Genomic DNA, 15,521 nt, shown 5'->3' with positions numbered 1-15,521 from the left:
TGGAAAGAGGAAGTGCCAATTGGGCAAACCTCATAAGAGGTACCCTAACCTGAACCTCAGCAAAGAGGTGGGTCTGCCACTAAAACAAAAAGGGGGAATCTATGGGGCACATGGGCAGCAAAGATGGGGCTGAGAGGAAGTTGAGTGGGCAGAGCCTGAGATGTTTACATTAAAATCTGATTGGATACCATGATCAGGTGAAGTGACATCAGTGCATGAACAACTCATGGACAGCAGGGAAAGTATAGAAAGCTTAGGTGCATGACAGGGTGACCTTTACAGTGATTGGTTGGTTTCTTTTCCTCCCCTTTTATGCTGTGCGGTTTTTTGGTTTAAAAAGAGCTTGCTGTGTGGTAATAAACGAGTTCCTGCTTGACTTGACTCCCTGCTGCCTCTGACTGTCTCCGAGGCTAAGGTAGGCTGGGGAATGGGTGAGCAGCGCACTTACCTTTCCTCAGACCCCGTGTCTTCTGCGGGATTGATGAAGACCCAACAATAGGTGGACTATAGGTTTCACCTCCATGATCTGTTATGTCTTTATACAATTGTTAATCACCACTCACTAATGTGAGTGTGGAAAAAAATGTCTTTACTCTATTGGTGGTTTAACCACTGTAGAAGGCAACTTGGAGATTGCTCAAAAAACTAAACATAGAATTTCCCTATTATTTAGCAATAGAACTCTTGGACATTTCCCCAAAGAATAGAAATCAGAATACATTGTCTCTTTGAGGATTTATCAGGGATTCATTTTTTTTTATTTCTAAGTATATTTTAGATATGAGGTCCTTGTCTGTTGTATGGCTAGTGAAGATCTCCAAGTCTGTGGGCTTTCTATTGATCTTGCTAGCTATGTCCTTTGGCATGCAGAAACTCTGCAGCTTTATGTGATCCCTTTTGTCCAACCTTTCTTTGATTTGTTGTGTGTCTGGGTCTTTCTTAAGAAAATTTCTTCCTGTGCCAAGGAGCTCTAGAGTTTCTCCTATTCCTTCCTGTAATGTATTCATGGTTTCTGCTTTGACTTTGAGTTATTTGATCCATTTGGAGTTGATTCTGGTCCAGGGTGATATATAAGGATTTAGCTTTAGTGTTCTACAGGGGTTTAACCAATTTTGCCAGAACCATTTACTGAAGAGGTTGTCTTTCTTCCATTGTATTGTTTTAGCTCCCTTATTGGAGTTTAGGTGACTATAGTTCTGTGGGTTCATTTCTGGGTCTTCACTTCTATTCCATTGTCCTCAGGTATAATTTTGTACCAGTAGCAAACAACTGCCCTATTAATAAGTGTGCTGAAGGCTTAAAGAGAGAGTTCTCTGAAGAGCAAATTAGAATGGCCAATAGACACATGAAGAAATACTCAGGTTTTCTAGCCATAAAGAAATGCAAATCAAACCAACATTGAGATTCCACCTCACCCCAGGCAGAATGGCAATAATCAAGAAATCTAACAGATGCAGGAGGGGATGTGACCAAAAGGGAATGATACTGCATTGTTGGTGGGAGTGTAAACATGTTCAACCCCTTTGGATGCAGTAAGGAGGTTCCTCAAAAGACTCAACATAGAATTCCCCAATGACCCAGCAATCCCACTTCTGGGCATTTACCCAAATGATCACAAACAAGGCCATTCTAAAGATACCAGCATTATTCATCATATGTTCATGGCAGCATTATTCATCATCACTAACATATAAAAAAAATTCAGATGCCCCTCACTAGATGAATGGATCAAGAGAATGTGATACACCCACACACCCACACCCACATACACCCACCCACCCACCCACACACACACACACACACACACATATAGGAATTTTATGCCTCCATCAGAAAGAATGTACCTACCATTTGTTAGGAAAGTTCCCAACAGAACAGCATTACGTAAAAGTGCTTCACTGCTTTGAAAAGTTTCTATGCCTCCATCAGAAAGAATGACATTGCCCCATTTGTTGGGAAATGGAAAGACTTGGGGAAAATTATATTAAGTGAATTAAGCCAGGCCCAAAGAAACATAGGTCCCATGGTTTCCCTTATTTGCAATAACTAGTATTTGTCTCACACAAGCAGAAACGGTCAGATAAGTAGATGGTAGGCAAAATGAACCCCAAGATAAGGACTCAAATGCTTTTTCTTTCTTGCTATTGTTTCTAACATATTTATAAGCTATTTCTTTGTTGCTTTGTATGTCCATCTCCCAGGGTATAACCCTGTTTTGGTATAATTAATGGAGGGGAAGGGAAAAAAAACAAATTGTTTAAATAGGGATACAAGTGGACCCATTGCTACAATGAGATGTACAAGTCGCTATGTCGAAAAAAGAACTTTACAACTTTGGCACAGAGAGGGGGGGACAGGTGAGGTGGGGGCCAGATGGGAAGGGATGGGAAGGGGAAACAAAGGAGGAGGAAACAATGTTTGATAAGAAATGTACTCATTACGTTGCTCATATAATTGGAAACCCTCTGTACGGTATTTTCACACACACAAAAAATCTCTATGTTCGTTGTGCAGAGAGTCTTCTGATGGCTCATGTGTGTGCAAACTATTTAGAGTGGTAAGAACTAGAGTTTCTTTTGTACTATTTTCTTTGTTTGGGGCACAGAGAAGGATTATTACACAAACTCATATTCAAATGGGTATGGATACCTGTATGGCTCATACCAGCAATGTTCTCTCACTGGCTTTAGCCATGGGTGTGGCAGGTTCCCCACCTTTGATTGTGGAGAGTGATGGTCAATGACTTGGATAGGGCCTTTATTTGAATAACACTTTCTGTCCACTTTCTCTTGCACCTCACATTACAACTTTGATTCAGAACTTTTACATGATCCCATGAGGCTTTATTTGCAAAGTTTCTCACTACTACCTCAGAGCCAATTCCAACAAATTTCCATCCATCTCTGGAGTCTTACACCCTTCGGTCTTGATGAAATTATAACACCTGGGAGTGGAGAAGGGAACCATCAAAATATTTTGCATCTCATGTTGACTTGGAGATAGGACCTCAGATGCAGAGCCCCAGGGGTGAAAGAACACAGCATTTGTCTGGGGAAAGAGAGCAGGTTATCGTGAAAGAAATGGGGGTGGGCCAGAGCAGAAATCCTAGGCAATAAAATCATATTCAAACATATTCTTATACATTCTTATATTCATGGCATATTTACTTACTTGCTGGTTATCATAAGATCCACATATGTTCATAAACAGGTCTTACATGCCATTCTATGATGTTTCCTTTGCTTTTTACATCAGTTATACTACAACTTCCATTTCTTGTCAGTTCCCTCAGTGAAGAGGAATGCTTACTCAACAAGAAGGAGACTGCATATATGAGTGGAGATGTGTCCATTACTGGGTTTTTCCCCCTCTCCTATGTAACAGCAAAACGTCGTCCTCCCAAAGCAGAGAGGTATACTGAGGAGGCGAGGTAAGTGACTTTTGAATTTTATACTTATTCTCTATTTGATTTTCAGTCTGAGTAGGCCATTGGTCAATTAATGCACTCTATAATTTCTACCATTTGCTACTATGCAACTTTTAACTAGAAATAGCCTTATATTTCTTTTTTGAAGTACTATTGAAAAGATGATATACAGAGGGCTTACCATTTCCTACTAAGTCAGGTAATGTGTACATTTCTTGTTATACATATTAGCTCTAATTTTCTTGGACTTAGCATTCCTTTCCAGGATTGAAAACTCTCCTCACTGTAATGCCTCTACCTTGTTTCTCATTGTGTCATTGCAAATCAAGCAATGGTACTTGAAAAAGCCATTGGCATGAGTTTTGAACTAAAAAGGTACAGGAACATCTATTTCACCATAATCAAGAAGCAGATACCTTCTTACATAATTATGATTTCTAATATCTGTTGATCAGCATATTGGTGCTCATCTGTATGAGAAATAATTCTTATTGGAAAGATACAGTTACTATTTCAAGGTCAGAACTTCACATCAGCGGTGATTCAGGTAGCAGAGTACATTCTGTCAATCCTGAAGAGAGGCATTGCCTAGAGTTTACCCTTAACACTTTGAATCTGGTTTAATTGTATACATATTCTCAGCATTTATATATCTCCACGAATTGTACCCCAGGAGATTACCTTTACAAGTCCACATGGCAGAATTTAGCAGAAATTAGCAGTCTAATTTCAGGCCTATTAGAATGAAAAATATGACTTGGAACATCTATTGTTTGCTTCCTTTTCTCAGTGTGGGAAGTCAAGCTTTCCCTGTGGTATCTGCTCATACTCCAGAACAGAGATGATCTCTTATCTGATTTACAGCATGTCTGAACTTTTCTGATGTGTTACACATAACTTGTTTGATATATTTCTTTGGACCAACAGAACTGTGTTTACCCATTTCCCAATGAATTAATAGTAAATATTTATATGCCTGTTTTACATTTATATTTGTGTAATGTCATTGATGTTGTGTCTTCTGCTGATGGATGTTTCATCTCTACTTTGAGATGTACAAGTTCTCTGTGTGGATGTCATTGGAGTCTGGTCTGACAACCAGGTATCCTAGAGTGAAATCTTTTGTCTGGAAGTGGCTAAAAATTATCTTTTCTACATGAAGGATTTCCCTTAACTATTTAGATGAATGTGATGAGGGTTAGCGTGAATAAAATGCATGTTCCTAAATTTTTAGCACAGCATGGCAAAAGGAACTTATATTAAGAATTCAGAATACCAGTTAATGGGTAGAAAGTTACTGGAAGAAAATGATGTCTGTCAGATAATGGCTGAAACATTTAATAGAGTTCTTATTCCAGGTACATGCTGTCATCTAATGTCACTTTACATCAGTACAGAATGAGCACTGTAGGATATCAAACATTATTATTTATTCAGTGTATCACAGCCCAGAGATGGTCTTCTAATAGACCAACAGAGAGATGCAGAATTGACAGGATCTTCCAGGGGAATCAGGTGAGCTATGGCAGCATTCTTTTCTAGACAAGGAGGTAGCTTCCTCTCATATGTGATGGCAGCCTATGAAATCCTCCATTCTGAGGGCTTAGAAGAAGCCAGGTGAGGCTGCTGGCCTTGGCTTTGTGCTGTCTTTTCTAAATTGCTCTATTCAGAGGGAATACTGGTGGCCTGAGAGGTGGCTCTGTACATAGTTTGGCTTGGGAAATCCTACTTGTACCTGATACAATACAGTTGTCGTACCTCAGATTTTCTCCTCTTTGCTAATTCATCCATTAGACAATGTTAGGAACTCGTCCAAACATTTATGTGCACAAATCAAATCAACAGCTGCAACAAACAACTTCATGACTTGGGAATATGCTTCCCCAAACACTTAGAATATTTTTTCTCTAGAAAACCTTCTGAACATTTTCCATATTAATGGTCCATTGAACATGGGACTTCATAGACACCTCAGGCCACAAATGTATGTCACAAATGTATGTAGAAATGTTTTTTAGAAGAAATTATTTGAGCCTTTCTTTTGTAAATATAATTTATTATCAGATATTCATAAAATATTTATCTTAACTGGCTTTATGTTTTATTATATGACTTCTCTTTAATAACCGCTCAATTTCTTCTCAGGTTCCCTACAATATCTGAAATATATCTGTTGATCTTACCTTTTTGTTTTTTCAGAAATTATTTGGCTTGCATTTTTCCTCCAAACAGTTCATTTTCTATTTGTCAATGCATCTAATTTTCCTTTGTTTCAGTAAGTAAGAATTTAGTTCTCCTGCCTACAACTTTTGCTACTGTTCTGGGAGGTGTTTTCTCATTAATTTGCTTTTTCTGAAAAGAGGATTATTCTCATGTGTGCTCTTGCTTTGCATAATTCTTTCTCACACAAAGTAAGACATTAATTGAGTAAGGTTATCCTCCAACAGAAGGAAAGAATATCAACTTTAGCATGATAATAGGATTTACTTTGCTTCTTGTTTTATTTACAAAAGCAACCTTCAGACATGGACTGGTTGGTTATTCATGAGAAAATGTCTCATGTTTCAAGAACAAGTACAAAAAAAACTGTGTTGACCATATTTGACAAAGGGGAAATGCAGGTTCTCTTATGAGAGTATAAATCTAATTCATGAAAAACACTTTCATGATCCACTCAAAATGAATTACCTACTTAAAACACATATTGTGCCAGGTGCTGGTGACTCACACCTGCATTCCTAGCTACTCAGGAGGCTGAGATAAGAGATTGCAATTCAAAGCCAGCCCTGGTAGGAATGTCTATGAAATTCTTATCTCCAAATAAACACCAGACAACCAGAAGTGGCTCTGTGGCTCAAGTGGTAGAGCACTTGCCTTGAGCTGAAGAGCTCATGGACAGGGCCCAGGCCAGAATACAAGCCACAAAGCTGACAAAAAAATCCCAAAACAATCATATCCTAATTCAACATGTTAGGGGTAAGTTTTCAATATATGCATGTTCTTTTCTAAACAAACATTTATTCCCTCAAGTCAATGCTTAAGATTGAAGATACTTCCTGCGCCCTCTCTACAGCTATAACTTCAACAACTACCAGTTTATTCTAGCTTTGGCTTTTGCTGTTGAAGAGATCAACAAAAATCCTCATCTTTTGCCTAACATCACTATGGGATTTTCTGCCCATTCACATGGAATAAGATACTATGTGCTGTATAGAAGTCTTGTCTTAAGCCTCTCTGGTAAAGATTTTATCCTGAATTATGACTGTAAGAGAGAAAGTCAGACTGTAGTAACACTGACTGGACCAGCAGGCCAAATCTCTTCCCAGTATGCAACAGTGTTGGACCTCTACAGATTTCCACAGGTGAGAACAGGAGGGCTGCTGAGGGATGAAAGCATGACTAGTTGATGCCATTCTCAGGTTTTTGATAAATTTGGAAAAAAGAATGCTGAATTATAAATGCTCCAAATGAACTACCTTTGGTGAGATGTCCGTATGGGCTTGCTTTAGTGTAAGAACAGCCTATAGCAGACCACAGGAATAGCTCCATCTCTTACCTGGTTCTTTCATTTTCTACATAGGCCTAAGGAATTGAAGATGCCACTAAAAGTGAGATAGAAAAGCAGTTTTATCATTTCAGGTGTTGCTTAATGCACATCATGACTGAGGATGTGGTTTATGTCAATCCAATTGCTCACTTTCACATTTTCTTTTCCTTCTAGCTGAACTTTGGGCGTTTTGATCCTGTCCTGAGTGACCATCGCCTGTTTCCTTCTGTCTATCAGATAGCCCCCAAGGACACATCTCTAGCTTTTGCCATGGTTTCCTTGATGGTTCATTTCGGATGGAAGTGGGTGGGTCTGTTGATCTCAGAAGATGAGAATGGTTTGTGGATGCTGCCCCAATTGAGAGAAGAGATGAGCAAGCAAAAAGTCTGTACAGCTTTTGAACACATACTACCACTTTCTTTCTTTCATGAAGGAACCGATTATGTATCCTTTCATCAGAAAATTAGAAATTCACTCACAAATGTGGTTCTCCTTTATGGTGACAATGAGTTCATGGTCAAGTTGTTAAATGTTCATTTCACAAGATTTTTAAGTCTAGGAACCGTCTGGGTCATAAACTCCCTTAGTACATTTCTGTATATGATGAAATATTTTTTGTTACATTCACTCCATGCACCTCTCATTTTCTCACACCACCATGGAGAGATTTCTGGTTTCAACAATTTTATCAAAACTGCTAACCCATCCAAATACCCAAAAGACTATTTCCTTGCTTTGGTGTGGATTCGCTTTTTTAAGTGCACATTTTCTGAGTCTAGCTGTGTCATTTGGAAGAACTGTCCAGCCAATGCGTCCTTGGAATGGTTGCCTAGGTACCTTTTTGACATGGGCATGATGGAAGAGAGTTACTATATATATAATGCTGTGTATGCTGTGGCTCAGGCCCTTCATGAGATGCTTATTGGTCAAGCAGAAGCACAGCCAGTGGGAAATGGAAGAAAACTTCAGTTTTCCCCTTTCCAGGTGAAGGATTTGCACTGGCAAGTAAATGCTATCAGCAAACGGACATTGTAAGAGGGATTCATTCAAACCAAACTAGGTAGTCAAGACAGATTTTTTTAACAGACAAAGTGAAGCCTGGTGCCAGTGGCTCACACCGGTAATCCTAACTACTCAGGAAACTGAGATATGAGGATGGAGATTCAAATCCACCCCTTGTAAGAAACTCCTTGAGACTCTTATCTCCAATAAACCACTCAGAAAACTGAGAGTGGAACTGTGGCTTAAGTGGTAAAGCTCTAGCCTTGAGATGAAAAGCTCAGGGAGATCACCCAGCCCAGATTTCCAGCCCGATGACCACCACCACCAACAACAAATAAAATAAAATATAATAAAATAGAATAAAATAGAGAGAGAAAGTGAAAAGCTTACTCAGCTTAGCTGTCTCTGATGGCTTTTGTTTTTTATTTTTTTGTGCCATCCCTTAGGCTTGAACTCAGGGCCTCGGCTTCTTCTGTTCAGTGTGAGTAGTTGACCATTTAAGCAAACACTCTACTCCTTGTTTTTCTTGGTAGGTAATTGGAGATAAGTGTCTCATGGTTGTTCATGTCCAGGCTGGCATCACACTGGTATCCTCAGATCTCTGCCTCCTAAGTAGTTTGCATCACAGTTGTGAGCCACCATCACCCAGTCTGCCTTTGAAATAGTTTTTAAAACATGTAGAATTTTACTTGATAAAACAGATTGGCAAGAGTGAATTTTTAATGAATTCGTTACTTATATTGTTTTCATTTGAGCTATCTGTTAACACGTCAGTACTCACACTTTCGATTTTGCACTTATTGATTTTGTATTTAAATTTGTAACAGGCATGCAATAATTCAAAATTTGTCTACTTCAAATATTTTGTGCACAATTGTTCATTTTTCATATAAGAAATACTTTATTTCTTTTTTTTGGGGGGGGGCCAGTCGTGGGGCCTGAACTCTGGGCCTGGGCGCTGTCCCTCAGCTCTTCAGCTCAAGACTAGTGCTCTACCACTTGAGCCACAGCGCTACTTCTGGCTTTTTTCTTTTTGCTTATTTGGTGCTGAGGAATTGAACCCAGGGCCTTGAGCATGCAAGGCAAGCGCTCTACAACTGAGCCACCTTCCCAGCCCGAAATACTTTATTTCTAATCGAGGTAGTTTTATAACTTTTTCATTGAATTAAACCGTTGAATTACTCATTAGAAAATCTCTGCCTGTGTAGCCAGGCAGTGGAATGTGTACGATTTGTGATTATTTCAGTGAACGTACTAGATTTTTTATCTTGAAATGTTATGTTGAACAGTTACTTGAGTCTTAGGAGTAATCAGCATTATTTTATATTATTCATCCATAGACCTTCAGTTGTTCTGCTTCATTACTCTGTTATATATGGATTCTGAAACAGAAATGAAAGTCAATGGATACATACTCTTTCTTCCCATTTTCTGTGTGAACTTTTTTTTTATATACGTATTTTTTTATTTTATTTTATTTGAGAACATACTGTACAGAGGGGTTACAATTACATGGGCAGGATAATGCATACATTTCTTACCAAGCATTGCAGCCTCCTCCTTTGTTTACCCTTCACCCCCACCCAATCATACCCCCCTCCCCCCCCACACCGACATTGTAAAGCTGGTTTTGACATGACATTTTGTACTTCTCATTGTTGCAACAGGTCCACCTGAATCCTTAAACGACTTGTTTGTCCCCATCTCCTCCACATGTTATACTGACATCAAATATAGTGAAAGCAGGGGTTACACTGTGGGGGAGGGACATACAAAGCAACAAAGAAATAATCTTATAAATGCGTTAGAAACACATGCATGAAAGAAACGAAAACATTAAAATACATATTTAAGGGTTCGTTTTCCTAACATCACATTATCTGACCTTTTCCGCTTGACTCAAACCTATACTAGATATTGCAAATAAGGGAAACCATGGGACCTATGTTTCTTTGGGCCTGGCTTACTTCACTTAATATAATTTTTCCCAAGCCTTTCCATTTCCTAACAAATGGGGAAATGTCATTCTTTCTGATGGAGGCACAGAATTCCATTGTGTATATATACCACATTTTCTTGATCCATTCATCTACTGAGGGGCATCTGGGTTGGTTCCATATCTTAGCTATGGTAAATAATGCTGCAATAAACATAGTTGTGCTGGTAGCTTTAGTGTGGTCTTGTTTGTAAACATTTGGGTAAATGCCCAAAAGTGGGATTGCTGGATCATAGGGGAGATCTATGTGAAGTCTTTTGAGGAACCTCCATACTGCTTTCCAAAGTGGTTGAACAAGTTTACATCCCCACCAACAATGAAGTAAGGTTCCTTTCTGTCCACATCCCCTCCAGCATCTGTTGTTGTTAGAGTTCTTGATTTTTGCTGTTCTAACTGGAGTGAGGTGATATCTCAATGTTGTTTTGATTTGCATTTCTTTTATGGCTAGGGATGTTGAACATTTCTTCATGTGTCTATTGGCCATCCTCCTTTCTTCTTCAGAGAAGCTTCTCTTTAAGTCTTTCGCCCACTTATTTATTGGGCAGTTGTTTCTTTGAGGATTTGTTGTTGGGGGGTTTAATTTTTTGAGTTCCAAGTATATTTTAGATATGAGACCCTTGTCCGTTGTATGGCTAGTAAAGATCTTCTCCCAATCGGTGGGCTTTCTATTGATCTTGCTAGCTATGTCATTTGCCTTGCAGAAGCTCTGCAACCTTATGCAATCCCATTTGTCCAACCTTTCTTTGATTTGTTGTGTTTCTGGGTCTCTATTCAGAAAATTTCGGCCTGAGCCAAGGAGACCTAGGGTTTCTCCTATTCCATCCTGTAATGTTTTCAGAGTGTCTGCTTTGAGTTCAAGGTCTTTGATCCATTCTGTGTGAACTTTTGATTAACTTCACCCTGGTCGATGTATATCTTCTAGCTCCACCCCTTTCTGAAGAACATCCATTTCAACAATCCTGCTGGTGACCAAGTGATTTTGGATGAGACAAAGAAATTGGTGGCAGAGTATGACATTGTGAACCTTTGCAATTTTCCAGAAGGTCTTAGGCAAGTGATGAAAGTGGGAAACTTTTCTCCATATGCACCACATGGGCATCAACTATCTCTATCCAATGATAACATAGAATGGCCCATTTCATTTACGGAGGTGTGTTGAATCAAACAATGATGATCTAAAGTAGGACTAAATGAACAAAATGTCTTGCTAGAATTTATTCCTCTTGTCTTCATCAATAATGCAAGAATGTAAATTACCAACTTCCCATATAGAAATGTTTTTATGAAGTAATTGATTAATGGGTTGATATGGAGCATATTTATTTGCCAATTTATTTCTTAATATTTTTCTCTTATGTATTCCAAATATAAATATTATCTATGTTACAAAGCTCCATATCACTGTAACACAGTAACTTTGAAAGTTAATTTATAATGTAGAATGTTTAGTTTTATTTGTTGTTCTATGTTTCAATTAATAGTCAATTGACCAGTTGTTTCTTATTTTAGAAGATTTCCCATCTTAACAAGAATGGTGGGCTGGGAAGGTGGCTCAGTGGTAGAGTGCTTGCCTTGCATGCATGAGGCCCTGGGTTCAATTCCTCAACACCACATAAGCAGAAAAAGGTGGAAATGGTGTTGTGGCTTAAGAGGGCTAGCATTGAGCTGAAGAGCTGAGGGACAGTGCCCAGGCCCATTTTTCAGCCCCCTGACCGACCAAAAAAATCAAAAAAACAAAAAAAGAAGAAAAATGGCTACTTGAAAGTTCCTGCTTTTTCCATTAAGAAGGGCATAGGAAGAATTTAAAACACTTTTCTTTGACTATGATATAATACCTGAAATAATATCATCTAATTGTTTATGTATATACATATTTATACATGCATCTTTATAGAAAATTTGATTCTGAGTGATCAAATATCTATCATGCTAGAATTTGAGGATATTAAGAATAAGTCACCTGTTTGTCACCAACACTAATCTCCTTTTTTAGACCCCGCAGTCTGTCTGCAGTGAGAGTTGTGGTCCTGGTTTCAGAAAATCCCCTCAGGAGGGAAAGTCTGTCTGTTGCTTTGATTGTATCCCTTGCCCTGAGAATGAGATTTCTAATGGTACAGGTAAGAGTGTAAGTATTGGAGACATTCTCCGTATCTCCATAGTGTTTCTCAATCAATAGTTGACAATAGGAACAATCCACAATAGATAGCATGTAGAGACAAAAGCCTTCCTATTATTAGGTAGCAATTTGCATGTTATAAAAGATAAAATCCTGCCAGAAAAGTCACAACACCTGCAGAGTGATAAAAGTTTTGGATAAGTTTTGTGGAACAGTATCCATGTACATGATATCCTTTCCACCACAAAACATGTTAAAACAATATCTGTAATATGGCAAAATGTATTATGTAGCAAAATTTAAACTCAAAAGGACCATTTGAGTGCTCGCTTCAGCAGCACATATACTAAAATTGGAAAGATACAGAGAAGATTAGCATGGTCCCTGTCCAAGGGTGACACGCAAATTCATAAAGCGCTCCATATTTTTAAACTCATGCTTTATTGTGTGATGTTAGTATAATTTGTGGAGGTGAAGGGAAAAAACAAGTGGTTTAATTAGGGATACAGCTGGACCCATTGCAACAATGAGATGTACAAGTTGTTATGTCAAAAAATGAACTTTACAAATTTAGTGGGGGGGGGTCGGTGCTGGGAGTGGGGAGGGACCGGTTGGGGTCGGGGGAGGAGTATGGGAAGGGATGGGAAGGGGAAACAAAGAGGAGGCAACAATGCTTGATAAGAAATGGACTCGTTATCTTGCCCATGTAATTGTAACTCCTCTGTAAGGCATTATCACAATAAAACTAAAAATAAAACTAAAAAAAACAATAGAGGACCACTTGAACTAAACTCTACGCTAAAGTCCAGAAAAATGCAGCATTGTGGGGGAAGCATACTGAAAGAACACATTAGTTTGTAAGAAAGGTATATGATTACAATTTTATTGTTATTAGAAAATTCTTGACATATTTGAATATATATTTCAATTTCTAGAGAATGAAGAGGAGAGTAAGGTTCAGAAATGATTTAATTCTACTTTGAAATCATAAGTCATAAGTGTATATTTTAGAAATGTGATTTAGTACCTGTTAAATGATAAAATAATAAGAGAAAATTATTGTTGATATTAGACTTTAGATGCAGTAGAACATAAGGTAAAAAATTCGGAGAGGACAGAAATAAGAGTAAATATGAAGCCTATATTGGATGAGAAGACTCACAATTAGGGTACTGAGTCAGGAAAATATCCATCAAACTCCACCATGTTTGCTTTGAAAAGTTCAACTGTAATTGAGGTGGGGAAATCTAGGGAAGATTATGAGGATTATTGATTATGTCTAATTCTCTGGAATTTACATATTCAGGTCCAAACCATAATGTGTACATTTCTCATGAATTATCTGAAGCAATAACACACATTATGACATATGGTATGTTAATTAGGTGGAGGAGATTTTTATTTCCATATTTGGATAATGGGAAATGCTTTCAAGAAATGCTGAATTGTAAGAAAACTTATGAGGATAACATGATTAGGATTCACATTGAATTGTATGCTTCTTAGAATTTGTACTTTAGTTTAGAAAGCAACAACACAGAACAATGGATTAAGCTCAACAAATTAACTTCTTGGGGCAGGGGCAGAGAAGCAAGGTAACTACTGACAAACTGATGGTAACTCCCACTCCTTGCCAGATTTGGAACAGTGTGTGAGGTGCTCAGATCATCAGTATGCCAACACAGAGAAAAACTTCTGCCTGCTGAAATCTGAGAGCTTCCTGGACTCTAGGGACCCTCTGGGGATGACTCTAGTCTGCTTAGCTCTCTGCCTCTCTGCACTAACCACTGCTGTTATTGGGATTTTTACCAAGCACAACAACACTCCCATTGTCAAGGCCAACAACAGGGCTCTCAGCTACATCTTGCTCATCTCCCTCAACTGCTGCTTTCTTTGCTCCTTGCTCTTCATTGGACATCCCAACACAGCCACGTGTGTCCTCCAGCAGACCACATTTGGAGTTGTGTTCACTGTGGCTGTTTCCACTGTCTTGGCCAAAACTGTTACTGTGGTTCTGGCCTTCTCTGTCACTTCTTCAGGGAGAAGGATGCGGTGGTTACTGGTGTCAGGAATGCCTAACTTCATCATTCCCATCTGTACGCTGATCCAGCTCATTCTGTCTGGAATCTGGTTGGGCACTTCTCCTCCATTTGTTGACACCGATGCACACTCAGAACATGGTCACATTATCATCCTGTGCAACAAAGGCTCAGCCACTGCCTTCTATTGTGTCCTGGGATACCTGGGCTCCTTGGCCCTGGTAAGCTTCACTGTGGCTTTCTTGGCTAGAAACCTTCCTGACACCTTCAATGAGGCCAAGTTCCTGACCTTCAGTATGTTGGTGTTCTGTAGTGTGTGGGTCACCTTCCTGCCTGTCTACCACAGCACGAAGGGGAAAACCATGGTGGCTGTGGAGGTCTTCTCCATCTTAGCTTCCAGTGCTGGCCTGTTAGGCTGCATCTTTGTCCCTAAGTGCTACATCATCTTGTTGAGGCCAGATAGAAATTCTCTGCATGGTATACGGGGCAAAACACATGCTAAGAGACATAATCCATTTTAATATTAAATGTATGTCTTTCTAAAAATCACAGAGCGTCTATTGCATGTCTATACTAGTTTTCTCTGTAAAATTTTGTTATATTTGTGAAAATATCTTAAAAAATAACAAGGATTTACTCATTTTCCTACTTTTATGATGATTATTGCAAGTTGACTCTGTGAGGGTCAACATTACAGAATTGTCATTAATGTACTCATTATCTTGCTCGTGTAATTGTAACCCCTCTGTACAGTATTTTCACAATAAAAAATAAAAATTAAAGAAAGAATTGTCATTATTTGATTTTCTCTGAGTGTATTCCATGTGACTCTGTAGTTATTTCTTTCCTATCTACTCTTTAATTGTTTTATTATCTTTTTAGTATATGTTTTTTATTGTAAAGATACTGTACAGATGGTTTACAGTTACATGATTTAAGTTATGGTTACATTTCCTGTCGATAATTGTTACCTCTTCCTTTGTTTTTCCTCTATTCTCCCATCCCTCCCCACCTTTCTATCTCCTCCCTCCCTCCAACCAAGTTCTAAAGTTCATTTTCAACATAGTGTCTTGTACATCCCATTGTTACAATAGGATAACCTGTATACTTATTTCAGTATTTTGTTATTTCCTTTCCCATCATCAAATTAGAAAAATGTATATACAAGATATAGGCACTGAAATCAAGTACAGTAAAAAGAGGTGTTTTACCATGAAGGAAGAACATACCAAAAAAAAAAATCACATGGTACATTGTAAATACATTGGAAACAACAGTGAGAAAGATAAAACTTTTGTGTCCCTACCTTGAGGTTGATTTTGCTTAAGATCAACTTATATGGTCATATGTACATAGTTTTTGACCTTTTCTGCTTGACCTAGACATATACTATT

At 38.5% G+C, this 15,521-nt stretch overlaps 1 protein-coding gene and 1 non-coding gene across 2 annotated transcripts; both read left to right on the top strand.

The window, feature by feature from the left end:
* The first annotated feature begins 2,309 nt into the window (after positions 1-2,309).
* On the top strand, positions 2,310-14,648 carry LOC138817175 (vomeronasal type-2 receptor 116-like). The gene is made up of 7 exons (XM_070007569.1): positions 2,310-2,362; positions 3,284-3,430; positions 6,501-6,789; positions 7,149-7,958; positions 10,895-11,122; positions 11,966-12,089; positions 13,726-14,648. Exons 1-7 carry the CDS (start codon positions 2,310-2,312, stop codon positions 14,646-14,648), a joined length of 2,574 nt encoding a protein of 857 aa, XP_069863670.1.
* On the top strand, positions 12,411-12,517 carry LOC138822394 (U6 spliceosomal RNA). The gene has a single exon (XR_011370428.1). It is a non-coding gene; the product is annotated as a U6 spliceosomal RNA (small nuclear RNA).
* Positions 14,649-15,521: the final 873 nt, after the last annotated feature.

This window comes from Dipodomys merriami, unplaced genomic scaffold, assembly GCF_024711535.1.
Source record: "Dipodomys merriami isolate MVZ:Mamm:240054 unplaced genomic scaffold, mDipMer1.0.p SCAF_11, whole genome shotgun sequence".
NCBI classification, from domain to species: domain Eukaryota; kingdom Metazoa; phylum Chordata; class Mammalia; order Rodentia; family Heteromyidae; genus Dipodomys; species Dipodomys merriami.
The sequence above is the reverse complement of the archived record's forward strand: the minus strand, read 5'-3'. Positions and strand labels throughout refer to the sequence as shown.

Excerpts from the sequence above, each read along its gene's own strand:
- LOC138817175 (XM_070007569.1), top strand. The coding sequence starts at position 2,310 with ATGTCGAAAAAAGAACTTTACAACTTTGGCACAGAGAGGGGGGGACAG. Across the intron at positions 3,431-6,500 it reads AGGTATACTGAGGAGGCGAG|CTATAACTTCAACAACTACC; the intron begins GTAAGTGACTTT and ends CCCTCTCTACAG. Across the intron at positions 7,959-10,894 it reads TTCAGTTTTCCCCTTTCCAG|CTCCACCCCTTTCTGAAGAA; the intron begins GTGAAGGATTTG and ends TATATCTTCTAG.